At 35.6% G+C, this 17442-nt stretch overlaps 2 protein-coding genes across 3 annotated transcripts in view; one reads left to right on the top strand and one right to left on the bottom strand.

Moving 5' to 3' along the window:
• LOC107667257 (amyloid beta A4 precursor protein-binding family A member 1-like) overlaps positions 1-1414 on the bottom strand; it is an 18791-nt gene extending 17377 nt beyond the window's left edge. The window contains exon 1 of the mRNA XM_016458878.1: positions 1280-1414. The gene's annotated coding sequence lies outside the window, so the exon portion shown is untranslated. The remainder of the gene's footprint in view (positions 1-1279) is intronic.
• A 5637-nt stretch (positions 1415-7051) lies between these two features.
• Positions 7052-17442, top strand: part of mamdc2b (MAM domain containing 2b) — a 13011-nt gene continuing 2620 nt past the window's right edge. The window contains exons 1-12 of one of the 2 annotated variants that reach the window (XM_016458876.1): positions 7052-7169; positions 7246-7430; positions 7510-7614; positions 9509-9759; positions 9854-9938; positions 10295-10402; positions 12190-12473; positions 13367-13460; positions 13540-13686; positions 14180-14445; positions 16299-16392; positions 16511-16666. In XM_016458876.1, the coding sequence (XP_016314362.1) occupies positions 7400-7430; positions 7510-7614; positions 9509-9759; positions 9854-9938; positions 10295-10402; positions 12190-12473; positions 13367-13460; positions 13540-13686; positions 14180-14445; positions 16299-16392; positions 16511-16666 (1621 nt within the window). In that variant the 5' untranslated portion in view covers positions 7052-7169; positions 7246-7399. The remainder of the gene's footprint in view (positions 7170-7245; positions 7431-7509; positions 7615-9508; positions 9760-9853; positions 9939-10294; positions 10403-12189; positions 12474-13366; positions 13461-13539; positions 13687-14179; positions 14446-16298; positions 16393-16510; positions 16667-17442) is intronic. The other variant, XM_016458877.1, reaches the window with a different exon arrangement.

The following is a 17442-nucleotide window of genomic DNA, read 5'->3' on the forward strand; positions in this document are numbered from 1 at the left end:
TGGAACTACAATATACACTAATACAAAAAAGGGGGGGGGGGAGTAATTCAATTTGTCAGTGGTACCAGCCAGAGGTAAATGTATTTTTATTATTATTATTATTTTACATTCTATTTAGTATAACTGTGTATGAAATAACAAAGAATATCAATTTAACAATGTTAATGTAAATAATAGTACAAACAATAATATAATAAAATTAAATCACAGCGGGTACAGTAAAGCACAGTAGGTTTAATGAACATGAGTTTCATTTTAAAAAATTGAATGCAAGTCCTGCTTCAATTGTAAAATCCTGTTGTGGTTAAAAAAGCTAGAAAGTCACCGTTATGGGGCAACGTTTGGTGCCTGTATATTTTACAGTTCATATCTGATATCAGTAAGCCTTACCTTAAAACAGACTGAACTAGGCTACCTCAACAATACAGGTGGGTAAAACAAAAGGCCACATTTGAATTAAAATGAATCAAAACTGACCTTGAACCATAGCTAATAAATAAACATAAAAATAAAGATGATAGAAGGATGAATTAAACAATTTAAATGTAAAACAAAACACCATAAACAAAACGTAAATATAAAATATAATCAAATGTGATGCATCAGGTGAGGAATTTTGGAAACCTTTCCCTAATTTCACTGTAAATTACAAGGTAGCCTGCATTTTGTTTACAATCTTTTAAAATACATGTACATCTTGTTGAATGTATAGATACTCATCATAAATTAAAAGGGTGTTTTTTCCCCCAATAGCAGTGAATAGTTTTTAACATAAGATTACATATAATGTTCGGTCAACTCTATTATTATTGTTTCACTGCATATGTTCAAAAACCAGGTATTATTGTGGCATTTTTACATCAGCATTACAAACATTTTGCCTCTTACTCCTCTTAATCAGAGAAATCCTCTAAATAAGTGAAAACCAACCGCCTTAACGCGAAACCCGCATTGCTTGTACTGTATCTGACCAAATGTCACGATTGTGGATGTATTTATTCACTGCTGCAGTCACGTACGCTAACCATCTGCACATCTCGGCGCCTCGAACATGAAAAACTAGTGACATCTTCAATTAAACACAATAAAACGCCAAAATATGATTTACCGGTGCAATCTGGAAACTTTCCCCCGGTAATATAAGTTAAAAGCGTGTTATTTGGTAACGTAAGGGGCCTGCGCAGACGCAAACACATCCCTCGCCGGCGAATTCATCAGCAGGTGCAGCTCCTGTGAAGCACGACACAAAACAGCTGCGCACAGCATCGCTTACACTCACCTGTTATGAACACAAGCGATGAAGAAGAGCTCTTCGGCTTGCCTTCATCTTCTTCATCACGTTCTTATCAACACACTGGGATTAAGCGGCGGCTCTCAGACCCCTCCTTCGGCACACAGTGACATCAGAGCGGATTATACGGCGGTAAATACCCTCCCTGCCCCCAAACCATCCCGCAACAAATCGCACCATCTGTCTTGTGCTTTAGAGTCAGTGACACTTCCTTTGCGCATATTAATATGTTCAGAGGTTATTTTCTCTGTAAGAACTCCAGACTCGCCCACAGTGAAATCTTATTGGTCCAATATGTAAATATTAGTGCTGTCAAACGATTAATCGCGATTAATCGCATCCCAAATACAAGTTTTTTTTACATGTGTGTGTACTGTGTATATATATTATGTATACATAACTACACACACATACAACATATATTTTGAAAATATTTACATGTATATATTTATATTCATAGAATTTATATCATATATTTAATATATAAACGTAACGTTTTTCTAGGGCTGCACAATTAATCGAAATTAAATCGCAAAGGCGATAAATCGCGATTAGGCAGAAGCTGCGATTGTCTGTGGTCCAGGGTCACATATATTATGTAATCAAAAATGTTTATTTTGGATGCGATTAATCGTGATTAAACGTTTGACAGCACTAGTAAATATGTGAATATGTAAAACACACGATTATTTATAAATTGAGTAAAGAAAAAATGTCAGTTTATATAAAGTATCTAAATATAAATGTATATTAAACCAATAAATTCATATATATTTATTTTTAATTATGTTTTATTCAAAAATGTAGTCTATCGCTTTGCATAATGATTTAAATAAACCTCAAAATACTAACAAGGCATCTATGTATGCCCATGTATGCTATTCTGGGAAAGCCTATAAATAATGCCTAAATGTCAGAAAGCAGCAGTATTGAGACCCTTTGGGAACATGCACATCCTTAAATCAATAAAGGTTTGATAGAGTTTAAGGATTCTTCACTTATCCTTTCAGTACTGTAGCTGGAATGCAAATATTTTATTTTCTTTATGGTATGAAGTATGCAGCAGGTGGCACTATTAAACAAAACTTGATCAAAATGTTACCACTTTTAAACATACAGGCCACTCACAAAGCTTCATAGGGTTTTTCTATGTCTATATAATAATAATAATAAATATTTGTTTTCTGTATTTATTCCGTATTTATTTTCTGTCACACAAAGGCTCGTTCTTGTTTTTGTAAAAATAGCTTACTCTCTGATATTTTTCTTCAGATATAGCTTTTATAGCCCTATACTAGCTTCACATGAGGATACTGGTTTGCATGAGGAACACAGATAAGTCTGGTTTTCTTTATCATTTACTGTATTTACTTTATTTGACCACAAGTTCAACTCGCACTATTAAAAACACCTGCCTGTTAGCCACTACAGGTCTTGTCACGCAAAAGAGCGTACATTTGCTCAGGTATTTGCTCAAGTATAATGTATCAATAATGTGTATGCAAAGGGAGGAACACAAAACCGGACCTAATTTGAAACAAATGTCAATTCTGAAATCAGCGATTGCGTATTCCGTTTAGTTCCCGGGACGCCCCTGGGGAACTACTTCTTCATGTGGTCAAGAATCCAGCCCTTCCCAATGAGTTCAGATAACCCAACATCCAGCCTCCTCTGGCCCCGTGTCACATTCTACACGCATTACATATTAATATCATCTTACCAAACATTGTCCGTTGACCACATTGTGTGACTTCAGCCTGTAATCATTTATGATTTAGCACATAACATCCAACGGTGTGACTTCATCCCGTAATTGTTTAAGAGTGTGTGCATGAACCAACACACTTCTTGAAAAAACTAGAGAGAAATTATAAAGGTTCTGTAAACTGAAATTGCACAGAATTTAACAACAGAGCATAGAATTAAAAAAGAGCACCTAATACTGATTAACTGTACAGTAACAATTTTTAACGTTTTTATTTATTTTTATTTTAGACTATATTAACATCCCAGCCACACAATAATTACTTGCTATTCAATAAAAAAAAACAAAAAATGTAAAATCCAATAATTCAGTGAAATCACAACATTAAAAATGCATTTTAGAAATACCATTTAATAAACCCCATATTTTGTAAAATGTCAATCATATGCTCCGTCATGATATTTCCAATAAATTGAATAAATTCATTTTGCAATATAATGGACTGTTTGGCACCTGACAGATGCTCAGTCATACTCTCACATGACATTTTCTTTGTAAAGTGGTGAAATGTGAAGGTCTGTTATCAGGAATGACTTTGATGTGAAATATGCTGTGCTGTTAAAGGCATGCATGACTCAAATCACTCCAGATCTTTCCAACATGAATCTGTTTCCCACTTTCTGAACATGTCTGCCTTTTTGAAGAAATGAGAGCCAAAAATGTGTAGTTACATGTATAATGTGGATAAATTATAGTTATATGAAACACAGGCCTTCATGATGATTCCAAAACCCACTTATTGCACTGTAAACTGTGATCACTGTTTTCCTGTACAATTTTGTCAGTGAGGTTTAAACTAGATTTTTTTTATTGTGTTTAATAGCCAAATTCCTGATTAAGAACTACATTACCCATAATCCTGAAGAGTGATCCACCAATCAGAGAGGCTAATGTTACCATGGAAACAGAAATCGTTTCAAAATAAGCTCCACAGCCTCCCACAGAAGCATTGGAAACAACATAATCACATTTTTAATAAACAAAAATAGCCGCTTCATGGTGTAATGCTTTTGTTGACTGGATTATAAGCAATGTTTCATGTGTTTTAAAGTTCATAAACTATTAAGTAGCCCTATATACAGTGGGTACAGAAAGTATTCAGACCCCCTTCAATTTTTCACTCTTTGTTATATTGCAGCCATTTGCTTTTAGTCCTGATTTGATGCTTTTTGATTTAATCAAATGTTAGGAATGTTGTGATTCATTTCAGAGGATTTAAAGTTTAAACTCTTAAATAAAAATACATTCAGTTAGCATCGCTGCTCTTTACGTAGCTACCGATACGACTAAGGCTGCACGGTCATTTACCATGTTTCATGTAAAAGTTTTATTTTAGTTTTATGTAAATTACACTGATACTAGTGAGTTTTAAAGCCGTCTACACAATAATTCATTCCCTTACCTGACCAACAACACTAAAGCTGTTTTTGGAATGACTCTGATTCCTGATTCAGGATTCGATTCCTGATTCCTCACTGTTTTTAAAGAGTGGAAGACCAATCTCGCTGCGACTACATGATTAAAAATCTTACCTTCCTTTTAAACTTCCATAGTATTTACTGATTATTATCAGAGATTTCCTTTGGTGGAACGATCGATTCCAACCTTTGATTGTTTAAGCTAATCGATTCCCAGCATAAGCATCGCTACTATAAGGATTCTCTCATCACCAAATCTTTCCACTATGCGTCCATCCTCTGTTTTCTGTGCTGGTTCCAGAGCTTTTCTGCTTCTTCAGCTGAAACTGTATGGATTGTCCCGCTGTCTCGGCTGGCAAAGCAGCATAACTGGTGAGTTTCATTGTGTAACTTTTACTCTGTGTCAACAAACAACACTATGCTACTAGCATATCTGCAGAGGAGAGGCGGCAGCCAATGAGTGTGAGGAGTCTTCTTCTTCTTCTTATTATTATTATTATTAGTTTTATGGACGTGAGGATTCTCACCGAAGTTGAGTGAAATGCACGGATCACGTCTTTTCAAATAGGCTTTACGACCATAAATGTCCTGGCACAAAATGCAAAATTTCTTAATCAGACAACAGACACCTACAGGTGCATCTCAATAAATTAGAATGTCATGGAAAAGTTCATTTATTTCAGTAATTCAACTCAAATTGTGAAACTCGTGTATTAAATAAATTCAGTGCACACAGACTGAAGTAGTTTAAGTCTTTGGTTCTTGTAATTGTGATGATTTTGGCTCACATTTAACAAAAACCCACCAATTCACTATCTCAACAAATACGACATTCTAATTTATTGCGATGCACCTGTATATGGAAGCCCGTTTCCGCCACTGAATTAAAAAAAAAGGTAATTGCGACTGTTTATCTTACAATTCTGACTTTTTTTCTCAGAATTGTGAGATATAAACTCGCAATTGCGAGTTAAAGTCCAATTTTGAGGGGGGAAAAGACTGATATGTTCTCAGAATTGCGAGTTTATATCTCACAATTCGAACTTTTTAACTCGCAATTGCGAGTTTGTATCATGCAATTCTGAGAAAAAAAGTCGCAATTACCTCTTTTATTTTTTATTCAGTGGCGGAAACGGGCTTCCATACACCTACGATAAGGAAAAGAGAAAAAAACTACTAGGGGTTTTCAGCAAGTTTAAGATTCGTTATCAAATTACAGAGGTTTAAGGCATTCTTTTTCTTCTTCAACAAAAAGAAATGACGTATTTCTTTGTGAAATATGTAGAAATCTGGAAGAATTTTCAGGAATCTGTTCTTATGCAAAAATAACTTCCCAACAAGAACAGTTGTTTACATCAAGAGAAATTAGACATCTACATTAAGTTTTCCTTTGCTTTTGGTGCAACTGGAAATTTCAAATATTTTGTACTTAAAATTTTAATTTCACCCTTAGAAAAATATTGAAAGATTGAAGTTTTATTTGAAGAAAAAGGATATAATTCCTTTACGAAGACTTTCCGGATTACAATATTGGGTAAATTTAGGTTAGCAAGAGAAACTCCATTCACCAAAAGCTGAGGAAGACAAGATGTTACATATTTTGAGAAAAGTTTGAAGACATATAGATTGTGGGATAGCTTTGATGATGTTATTATACTGTTTTCTGTCAAATAAATACAATTTGGAACAAAAAGTTTCAAAAGACATAACTCCGGTATTATCTAATATTTGCATCACAGACCATATTCCTTTCTCCCACCAATTTTTGTAGAATAGAGATTTGTTCCTAAATACACCATATCTACAATTCCATAAAAGGACATTATGGGGACTGACATTATGCTTATAGATAATTTCCCAGTAAAGTAAAACTGTTGATGAAACACTGATAACCTAACAGGGAGTTTTTAAAGGTCATAATCACATCTAAGAAAAAAAATGTATACCTCCTAATTTCATAAATATTTGGCTGGGGATATGAAACCAAAAACTATTTTCATTTTTCAAAAAGGGTCTTAGCCTATTTGTTTTAATACAGTATTCAGTGTCAAGGGCTTTTAGTCCTCCTTCTTCATATTCTTTGACCAACATTCATTTTTTAATGTAGTGTGTTTTTCTTTTCCAGATAAAATTAAAGTTAGCTTGGTTTATAGCTTTTATTGCATTTAACATGGCGAATACTTTGACAATCAGACTTTAGATATACACTCAGGACTTTGCCTGCAATATACATAATCACAAAAACACAATTTATTAATTAATGTGAAAACCTTTTATGGAGAAAAGAATGGAGCAAATACTACTAGAAATAATGCTGCCAAAAAAGTGAGTGGCTATATTATAATTATCACTTTATCACTTCTGGTGTCAAAGTTGACAGAATATCTATGTCTCATAGGAACTTAAGTAAAATGCAGATGTGCTCACATCACCAACAAATGTTTCAGAACCAGAACACACAGTTCTTACTGGATCCTTGCCTGAATAAAGCGAGACACAAGAGATATTTTGCTGCTCCTGATGGCACAGTGCCATAGTGGAAATACTTTACAACCCTCTGTCTGATTTCAAGATGTTACACAAATTTGAAGAGAGAAAACAAAGATCTGCTCCTTATGGATCTGATCTAAATATCCAGCTGATGAAAGTGATATTGATGCTATGGCGATATGAAAGTGTGTTTAGCGGTGAAGTGGTAAGGGAAGGTAACCTCTGAATCTGGTCAACATTACTGAAACCCTCTCCTAATTCCCTCCCTTTTTCTTCTCCAGCAGCCCAGACAGAAGGATCACATCTGAGCTTCGGTTATACGCTGCCAGCTTGAAAGAAGGACAAGATGAGAGAATGAAGTCTAGATCTCTAGTTCCAGTGCTAAACCAGGTCTAATTTGATTGATTGGTTGAAGGACAAAACGTAGAAGAGAAGATGCTTCCTTTCTATCTTCTGAGCTTGATTGGTGAGGACTCATTGCAGTTAAGTTGTCTTTGTAGATCATTGTACATGCATAAGTGTGTGTTTCTGCTCTTTTCTCTCAGTGACAGCTAAAGCAGAGCTTCTGCCAGGCTCCTGCAGCTTTCAGGACAGCATATGTGACTATATGTCTGACCCCGACTTTCTCAGCTGGACCCTCGACCCTTCTGGTGAGTTCCAGCAGCCTGTCAATGAATGCATTGCTTTTGAATCATTTGATGGCAAGGTCACCATTAAATGAGTGGATGTCAGAAAACAGATTTTATTCAATTAATAGGAAGAAAAAAACAACAACATAAAAATGCAATTTTAATACACATCTTCTGTAATGAACATGGTTTTAATTAAATTTTACTTCAGTATATTTTTGGGTGGCATAAAGTCAAAAATGTTATCATAGTGCATCGGTCCTGATATCATAATGAAGATGGTATTGAGTAGTTTAGCATAATTTTTTAATTATTTCTCAGGAAATATATACTGTAGGCAGGCAGTGAAGCAGTTTATGTTAAAATTCTATGAACATTTGCCTCCAAAATCAGTGACCAAAAAAAAGTCATGTGGTGCAACCAATGTGCAGAAACATGTGACGACAAGACAAGGTTAGTGCAGATTGTAAGATGTCATGTGGTACAACCCTACCTTATTGTTATGTTATGTTATGTTATGTTATGTTATGTTATGTTATGTTATGTTATGTTATGTTGTTATGTTATGTTATATGTTATGTTATGTTATGTTATGTTATGTTATGTTATGTTATGTTATGTTATGTTATGTTATGTTATGTTATGTTATGTTATGTTATGTTATGTTATGTTATGTTATGTTATGTTATGTTATGATACGCCAGCGACTTAAGACTGGTTTTGTGGTCCACGGTCACATATATGAATAATTCATTAAATTCATAAAAAACACTTTTACTTTAAAAGTATTTGAAAATGTATTTGAAAAGAATGATTAAGATGAGTTATCAAGAATGTATGAGTGTGTATTCAAGGTGTAAGAAAAATATGTTATTACATTTTCGATGGTTGCCCCGATATTACATTTTTAGAGGTTTTTAAAGGTTTTTGGATTTATAAAAAGAAAAAAAATGAAATGATAGTTTTTGAAAACCACATAAAAGTCATCATGAATACAAACACTGCATTTCTAAGCACTTGCCTTGTGTTTTAAACAATATATTTATTTATTTTAAGAGTTCTCATTTGAATTTTCATCTTATTTGTCAGTTGTCATATATAGGCTATTTACATTATGGTACAGGACATAGGAATAGTTCATTATTTTCATTAATTTATTTTATTTTTGTGGAGCTGAAAAGGAAAAATTTTGAAGAATCTTTGTGCAGCTCTTTTCCATATAACTCCAGTTCATAGTTACTAAAATATTCTCCCTTTGTGTTCAGAAATTGTTAGACAGGTTTGGAATGACTTGAGTGTGTGTAAATGATAACAACATTTTATTTTTGGGGTGAACTGTGGCCCTTTAAGGCAACTTTTAAGCTTGTGTTTAAGCTATGTTTCAGACAGGTTATTCTGAATGGAGGTTGGCACCGTTTTTTTAACTAATGTAATGAAGCCGTGAAGTACAGTCCAAACATGGATTTCAGTGTTAAAAAACATGTGAACTGCATGCATCGAACGCCCAGAAAAGTGAAGAAATGGTGTTTACTGAAACCCACATCTGGAAGCCATGGCCTCAATATTAAGGGCATCTGGAGACAGTGAAATAGCACATTATTGGATGGGTGATTCGCTGTTTATACGTGGCACGAATCGCAAATGCACAAGCACTGGATTATTTGCTTTTGGTTGAATCTAAAGAGCACAGGAAATTAACAAGAAATGTAAGAATCGAATACAAATGTGGAGACAATAGGACATGTGATGCCTGGTGAATTATATGCATCTGCAGACAAAAGAACAAATGCATTTTAGCACTCAGTCATGAAATAGTTTGATAAGTGATCTGTCACTGCTAAAAACATTTATCTGCCTTCCCAGCTGCACGCACAAACTCTTGCCATGAATGTTGTTTTCCTTCTGCTTCACTCAGGACACTTCATCACCGTCGAAGAGCAAGTCCAGGAGGACCAGGGAAAGGCGGTTATTTTGGGTCCAGATGTGGAGCAACAGGACTGGAGCTGTTTCAGGATGGTCTATCAGGTCACAGGCAGCGCCTCCCTGCAGGTGCAGAAGCGCACAGACGGAGAGAGCTTCGATCAGGTGCTCTGGACGACCCAAAGCCCGTCCGAGAGCCGGCTCATCGCCAGCATTGACCTACAGAACTCCACCGAAACGTTCAAGGTGAGAACTATTTATGCAGTCTGGATTTGCTGATGTGTGTAATGTTGTCATGTTATCATGTGACTCCAATGACAAGTTTGTTCTACATCTGTAGATCGTCATTGAAGGCAAACTAGGAGAAGAAGAAGGCAGCAGTGTGTCCATCTTTGAGATCAAGATCTCTGATAAATACTGTATAGGTTAGTGCTCGGTTAACTTGGGCCAAACACCCAGAACAGCTCAGCAGCCTTTCACTTTGTTTGTTTCTTTGTAACACTAATAATGTCATGCCAAATTCAGGGCCAGCCACATGAAAAGAACTGTTAACCACAGAAAACAAAATCGCTGTTCTTTCCCAACAATGTTTGGTTAGCTATTCCTAGGAACCAGCCTGTGTGCACATTCCTGAGGGAAAGAAAATCTGTTAAATGAACCCAGATTTCTGGTCAGAATTTTGCCCAAATGTTATTGGCATTAAGCGACTTGTAGAGATAGAGAGCTTCAAAAGTAGTGATTTTGATGCAAGCTAATTTTGTCTGATCATGTGACCTCAAAGAGTGTGATTTTGAAGAAGACCATCTGTGTGGCTACACTAACGAGTGGAACAGATATATGAACTGGCGTGTGGGAAGATCAGATGATACTGCTCTGAATGATGGAACAGGTTAGTCTAATCAGCACCTGCTTTGTGATATAATCCAATATGATATGAAAAAAAAGATTTTGCATAAATCTTATAAGACATGAAAGATGTTCTGTAATTTTGTTATCTTGTACAATAAAAATACTGAAAAAATTGTATACATTGTGCATTTCATATTAAAATATTTTGTTTATATACAGTATGTATGTATGTATATATATATATATATATAGTGTTTCCCCTGCCATTATATTAGTGTTCCCCCCGGCCCCCTTGAAGGTCAAGTTAATTTTATTTAATTATATTTTCTCTATAGCGCCAGATCACAACAGAAGTCATTTAAAGTTACATTTACGATAGAACAGGTCTATACCTTGTTCTTTTTTTAAACAAACTAAAAAGCCTTATGTTATTTATCTTATTTACACGACGGCATGTCATTTCGGTCTCTACATTATGGTCGCGCTCTCTGTATCTGCGTTCCGCCCCGATGCGCGCGCACACACACACAAGTGAGCACACTCCCACTAGTATTTGTAAATATTAAGCCGCAAAACGACTATTTGCGGTGATTTTAGCGTCTGCCGTCTCACTAATGAGGACATAAATGCATGAACAACATCTCCAGAACTGCTCTGAGAGTCACTTCATGAGCATTTGACCGTTTCATTTGAGTAAAACTATCATCATATCATATACACACAGAAATGTAAAGGTATTCACGGCAACCCGTCAAAATAAAAGTTCGGTTTAACTTGAAGGCATTGCGGCAGAAATATATTACTATTGTTCAGTAGAATGTACATAATAGGCTGCTACTACTACTACTACTAAAATTATTAAAACCTTATTTTTAAGGAATAATCATAGAATATTTCTTCAATGTTTTAATTGTAATATTAAATGACCTTTATTTTCCAAAAAAATAACCTTTATTTAATTTTCAGTACTTAAATGATAGATTAAATGAATCTTTTATGCCTTAAAAATGTAAATACACAACACTGAATTTCTGAGCAAAAAATCATAAGGCTATTGTTAGAATAAATTAAACGTATTTTTATGCTTTCAAATAATTAGACATGCTAAAACAGAATTTGGTAACAATAAAACATAAGGTTGGAAAAAATAAAACATTTCATAGGGCCCTAAACATGTAATTTTTGTTAAACTTTTAATAAATTGATGTTAAATTGTTTGTTTCATTATTTTAACTAATTAGACATGCTTTTTGATTAATACAATTTAATTTAACCATTAAAAAGGAGTCAAGAAAAAAAAAACACATCTTACCTTTTTCTTACCTGTTTAATTTATGTATGACTGACAAATATGCTTCACGTTAAGTTTATTAGTGTGCTTGTGTTAAAATGGTATATTCCAAATGGATGGTCATTTTATATGCAAATCAAATACATAAATACATTTTTTTTTATGTAACCTTCCTGTATTTACATCATTGCACCAGTAGATCGCAAAAAGTGAGTGTCTTATAATAAACCTAAGCATTTTTTTTATTGCTGAATATCATGTTTCATTCACAAATACTTCACATTACAGATTCATTCATTTATTTCATGTTGACTTTGAACAAGGATGTTCAAACTCTTCAAACACACTGAAGTATTGATCTAACATCTCCACTCTCTCTGCAGTATACTTTTCGCAGACATTGTAGGTTTTACACAGCTGTCTTCTGCCGTGACTCCAAAAGAACTTGTCAAACTGTTATGTTAAAATCTAGTGTTTTTTATAAAGCCATGGCTGAACAGATTCTGTCAGTGATGCCCTTTCATTGATTCTCACAGGTCAGTACGTGTTTGTGGACTCTACTGACACTAAACGCTTCCAGGAGGTGGCCAAGCTGGTGTCTCCGATGACCACAGTGCCCATGTCGGGCTGCTTGAGCTTCCAGTACCAGCAGTATCACGCCGGGGACCACCTGTTCACCCTCTTCAGCAGGGATCAGGCCAGACAGTATCAGGAGCTATGGAGAGCCGATCTACCGGAGAACAACAACGTGAACTGGAGTCCAGAAACCAGAGTCTGGATACCTGTGCAAGTGGACCTCAAAGCTCCATATCCAATAGAGGTAAGGACTGACCACCACAAATAAATATCTATTTCAGATACAACCCTACAAGGCACATAAAACTAGCTCTGATAGGCTGTTTTACATACCGGGCAAACAGTCTCTTCCTGGTGAAGTGTGGCGTTCTTGGCCAGAGTAAGCTGCCAGCTGGTAAATATGGACCAGACTGTGTCTGACGGTGTTAGGCAAAAATCTGCAACACTAGGAGCACAAAAAAAGTGTTTTTGTTCTTTTATACACGCTGTACATCAGGGCTGCCAATCCTGGTCCTGGAGGGCCATTGTCAATTACCACATCTGAACTGAAGGTCTTCAGGATTAATTGTCCAGGCAGGCATGCTGTGACAAGTTAAGCTAAACTCTGCAGGACGCTGGCCCTCCAGGACGAGGACTGAACACCCTTGCTGTGCCTGAAGAACGTCACAAGAGACAAATTTGTGTTTTGAAGAACGTACCAAGCTAACACACTGTTCTAATAATGTTTTGCATGTGTTTTTCTTGGTTATACGAATGTTAAGGGAACATTTCGTTTTATCATTTTGCATATGTTGTGGAAACATTACTTTTGAATATTCACTGAATGTTCTGAAAGTCACATTTATAAAATGTTAGATGAATGTCCATGAACCTTTTTTTGCTAAGTTGTGAGAACATTATTAAAGAGTAACATTATAAACAAATAGATAAATGAATGTTCTATTAACATTCTATTGTCATTCTATTAATGCTACTCGATATCGTTCCAGAACATCAGCCAAAGTTCTGATAATGTTCTCTATTAGCTGGGTAGATTTCAGTCTGCAGTTCTTGTATTGTCTGCTTGTTGCATCCAGATTACATGTAAAATTGTAAGCACTGACATTTATTTGTGTGTGTGTGTGTGTATCGTACAAGTTGGTGTTTGAGGTGGCGTTCAACGGTCCACATGGAGGATACGTGATCCTTGATGAGATTTCCTTCTCTCCAGAGTTCTGTAATGCAGGCACAGGTATGTTTGAACAGCTCAAGCCGCCTCAAAGCTCATACCCAATTCTTGTGTGATCAATTCAAAATATGTGTTTTCACAGAGCCAACGTTTGATCCATCTGTTGCGAACTGTGACTTTGAGTCAGGATATTGTCGGTATGTCCAGACACAGATAGACAGTTCACTGTGGAGGAGAGTGTCTGTCAGACCCAACATCTACACCGCTGGAGACCATACGACAGGAGCAGGTACAGCTGGATGCAATGTACACTACCATTCAGAAGTCTGCGGTCAGTAAGGGGTTTTAAGAAATTAATACTTTCATTCAGGAAGAATGCAATAAATCATATGTGACAGTAAAGGCTTTTATAATGTTACAAAAGCATTGTACTTGAAATAAATGATGTTTTTTTGAACTTTCTATTCATCAAAGGATCATGAAAAAAAATGTATCATAGTTTCCAAAAAAAAAAAAAATTCAACATAATAATAAGCAGAAATGTTTCTTGAGAAGCAAATATTAGCATATTGGAATGATTTCTGAAGAATCATGTGACACTGAAGACTGGAGAAATGATTGCTGAAAATTCATTTATAAATAAGAGCAGAAAAGACTTTAAAATGTTTAAAAATTCTACCGACCCCAAAGTTTTACACAGTAGAGTATAAACACATTACTGATTAATAGCCTACATTTGTTGAAGCATGAAATGGTTAAAAATCGTTGTTCTTTCTGAACAGGATCCTTCTTGTTGGCAAACTCTCGCTTCAGTTTACAGTCTGGATACGTCAGCCGTTTGTTCGGCCCGCCGATGCCAGGCAATCAGAAATACTGCCTGAAGTTCTTCTACTCCCTGCGAGGCCTCAGTGGAACAGACCAAGTGTTGTCGGCGTATCTGTATTACGGCGACGGTACTAAACAAGAACAAATATGGACCCAGAATTATAAGATAAGAAATGTCTGGATTGCAGTTGAACTGACCATTCAAAGTCAGAAAAATGCTCAGGTAAGATGGTGTAAGGCTTTATTATATGTCAATTACTACTGTTGTTGATTATTGCTTGACTAGTCAGAGACAGGTGATATTAGGGGGAAAGACAAGTGGTGCATTGAAGTCCTCCTGGGAAGATCATATTTACGTATTTACATTATAATTCTAACCATTAAAACTTTGCCTGCCATACCTTTGCTTACCAACAGCATGTGGCAAATCATGGTTTACAGCTGTAAACTGAAGTCTATTGGCCGTCTCAGTTTCAAAAGGAAATTTCACAGACTGAGACTCTACTCTCAGATGACTTCCATTTATCTGGACATAATCCTGGCCTGCTGCTCTCACATCTGTTAGCAAGACATGGGTTTATGTATCACATGACTTTTATTACAGTAAGGTCCAGATTTAGAGAAATAAATGTTTATAACATCTGGAAATATAAGACGGTCTGAGGATCATTCATACTTTAAATCCACAGAACCATACATGAGTTTTACTTTTTTAAATATTACAGTATACACTGTCTTTCTTTTCTGATCTGTCATTAAGTTAGCATGAGAAAGCCAAGCTTTAAGCTTCTTCTCCTTCTTCTTCTGAGACAAAATTTGGACTGTATCTCCTCCTTTCAAGCTACAACCATCAGACCTTCACACTGTTCTACTTATGCTATATCTTTTCTAACTGATCAGACTTATGATTTTCATTAAACGGATGATGAAAACTACGTAAAATCCCATAGACTTTTATTGAGGGGGTCAAAACGTCTGTACAGTAATATGTAGCCTATACAGTGTTTAAGCTGGAAAACATAGGAAAACATGCTCATGCTAGCAACATGCTAAACTTACTAAAAACATGCTTATCATGCTAGAAATATGCTAGCAACATGTTAATCGCGTCAAAAACATGCTAGCATCATGCTAATCATGCTGGCAACATGCAAAACTTGCTAGAAATGCTTATCATGCTAGAAACATGTTAAACTTGCTAGAAACATGCTAATCATGCTAGAAACATGTTAAACTTGCTAGAAACATGCTAATGCTAGAAATATGTTAGCAACATGATAATCATGCAAAAACATACACACAACTTGCTAATCATGTTAATAATATGCTAAAAACATGTTAATCAGTTCAAGTTGGCATCATGCTGAAAACATGCTAAAACATGTTAATCATGTTAATAATATGATAGCATGTTAGCAACATGCAAATCATGCAAGAAATATCCTAGCAACATGTTAATCATTTAACAAATATGCTAGCCACATGCTATCATCATGTTAATCATGCTAGCCACATGTTAACATCATGCTAATCATGCCAGAAACATGCTAGCAACATACTAGCTAGAAACATGGTAATTATGCTAATAATATGCAAAGCAACATGTTAGCAACATGCTAATCATGCCACAAACATGCTAGCATTTAGCTGGAAACATGCTAATCATGCTAAAACATGAGAACAATATGTTAGCAACATGTTAAATCATGTTTGCTAAATCATGCTAGCAATCCCTGTTGAAAAAAACAGCATATGCTGGTTACAGGGACGCGGGAAGTAGGGGTGCTGAGGGGGCTGCAGCACCTCCTGTTTTCACATGGTTGCAAATGCAACGCCAGGTTTGTTCATTTAAATTTATTCAGTTTTAGCATTTATTAATTTATTGCTGGTTTTTTCAACAGGGATGTGCTAGCAACACCTATCTAATCTAAACTTTCAAACTACAAGCTTTTACAGCTGTTTCAAACTTTCAGGCTAGGCTTTCTCAAGCCAACTTTAAAGTTTGCTCACAAACTTTACTCATCTAATTTTATGTTGATCTTCATTATGTGATTTTTCTCCATCTGGGCGATGAAGGTGGTTTTCATCAGCACATGCAAAAATATTTGGAGTTGTGGCTCTGTGGGTCTCGATGACATTAAAGTCACGCTTGGTGACTGTGCACTGTTAGGTAAACATGCTTCATTTATTACAAAACTCTGTGCATGTGAATCTTCATGGTGAATCTTACAATTGGTTCCTTAATATTTTTGTTTACTACAAGCAGAAACAAGCTCTGTCTGTTACAGCATCCTCTGTGTCAGCCCCGTCTCACTGTGACTTTGAGGCTGGTCTGTGTGGATTCACTCAGGATAAGGAAGGAGACTCAGGAGACTGGATGCTGGCCAGAGGACCCACACCCACATCCTACACAGGGCCCAGAGGAGACCACACCACCGGAGTGGGTGAGCTTAGACCCTTCCCAAAAACTCTTAATCACTCTTAACTCGTGTTATTAACTTTCATTGTGAATAATGTAACATTTACAACTGTAACTATTGATTACCACAGACTGTGATATTGATCATTTTGACTCGGGTCATAAAATTTGTGTTTACTCTATTCCTTTTGCAATAGAAGTCTATGGGGCAAAACATTTTGAAGGGAGGAAAAGCTGTACATTCGTATAAATTATTATATTCGTCTTCATACAAATGTGTTATTTGAGCTGTCAAGTTGTTTAAATCATCCTTTTGGGGAGGGACTACTTTTCTATCTGGATTAACTGACGTTTTATGCTCCATGTAAACAGTATTTTGCAGATTGTTACATAACATACTGTAGCTTTTTGGTATCTTCACATGCATCATGTGAAAGTTGCCATTTGGGGCTGTGTATTAAAATGGTTGTAATTCCTAAGCATTTATATTTTTAAGTTATATTTTTGTTCAACCCCTTGAATTAAAGCTTAAAGTCTGCACTTCAATTTCATCTTGATTGTTTTATTTTTAATTCTGTTCTGGTGGCATACAGAGCCGAAATTATGAAAATTGTGTCAGTGTCCAAATATATATGGACCTGACTGTGTGTATATATATATATATATATATATATATATATTCAGTGCCGTAAAAAGGTTTTTGCCCCCTTCCTGTTTTTTTTAAAATTTTTTTGCATATTTGTCACACTTAAAAGATTCAGATCATCAAACCAATTTTAATATTACGCAAAGATAATGCAA

The sequence above is a fragment of the Sinocyclocheilus anshuiensis genome, unplaced genomic scaffold (genome assembly GCF_001515605.1).
Source record: "Sinocyclocheilus anshuiensis isolate Anshui unplaced genomic scaffold, SAMN03320099.WGS_v1.1 scaffold952, whole genome shotgun sequence".
Taxonomy (NCBI): Eukaryota; Metazoa; Chordata; class Actinopteri; order Cypriniformes; family Cyprinidae; genus Sinocyclocheilus; species Sinocyclocheilus anshuiensis.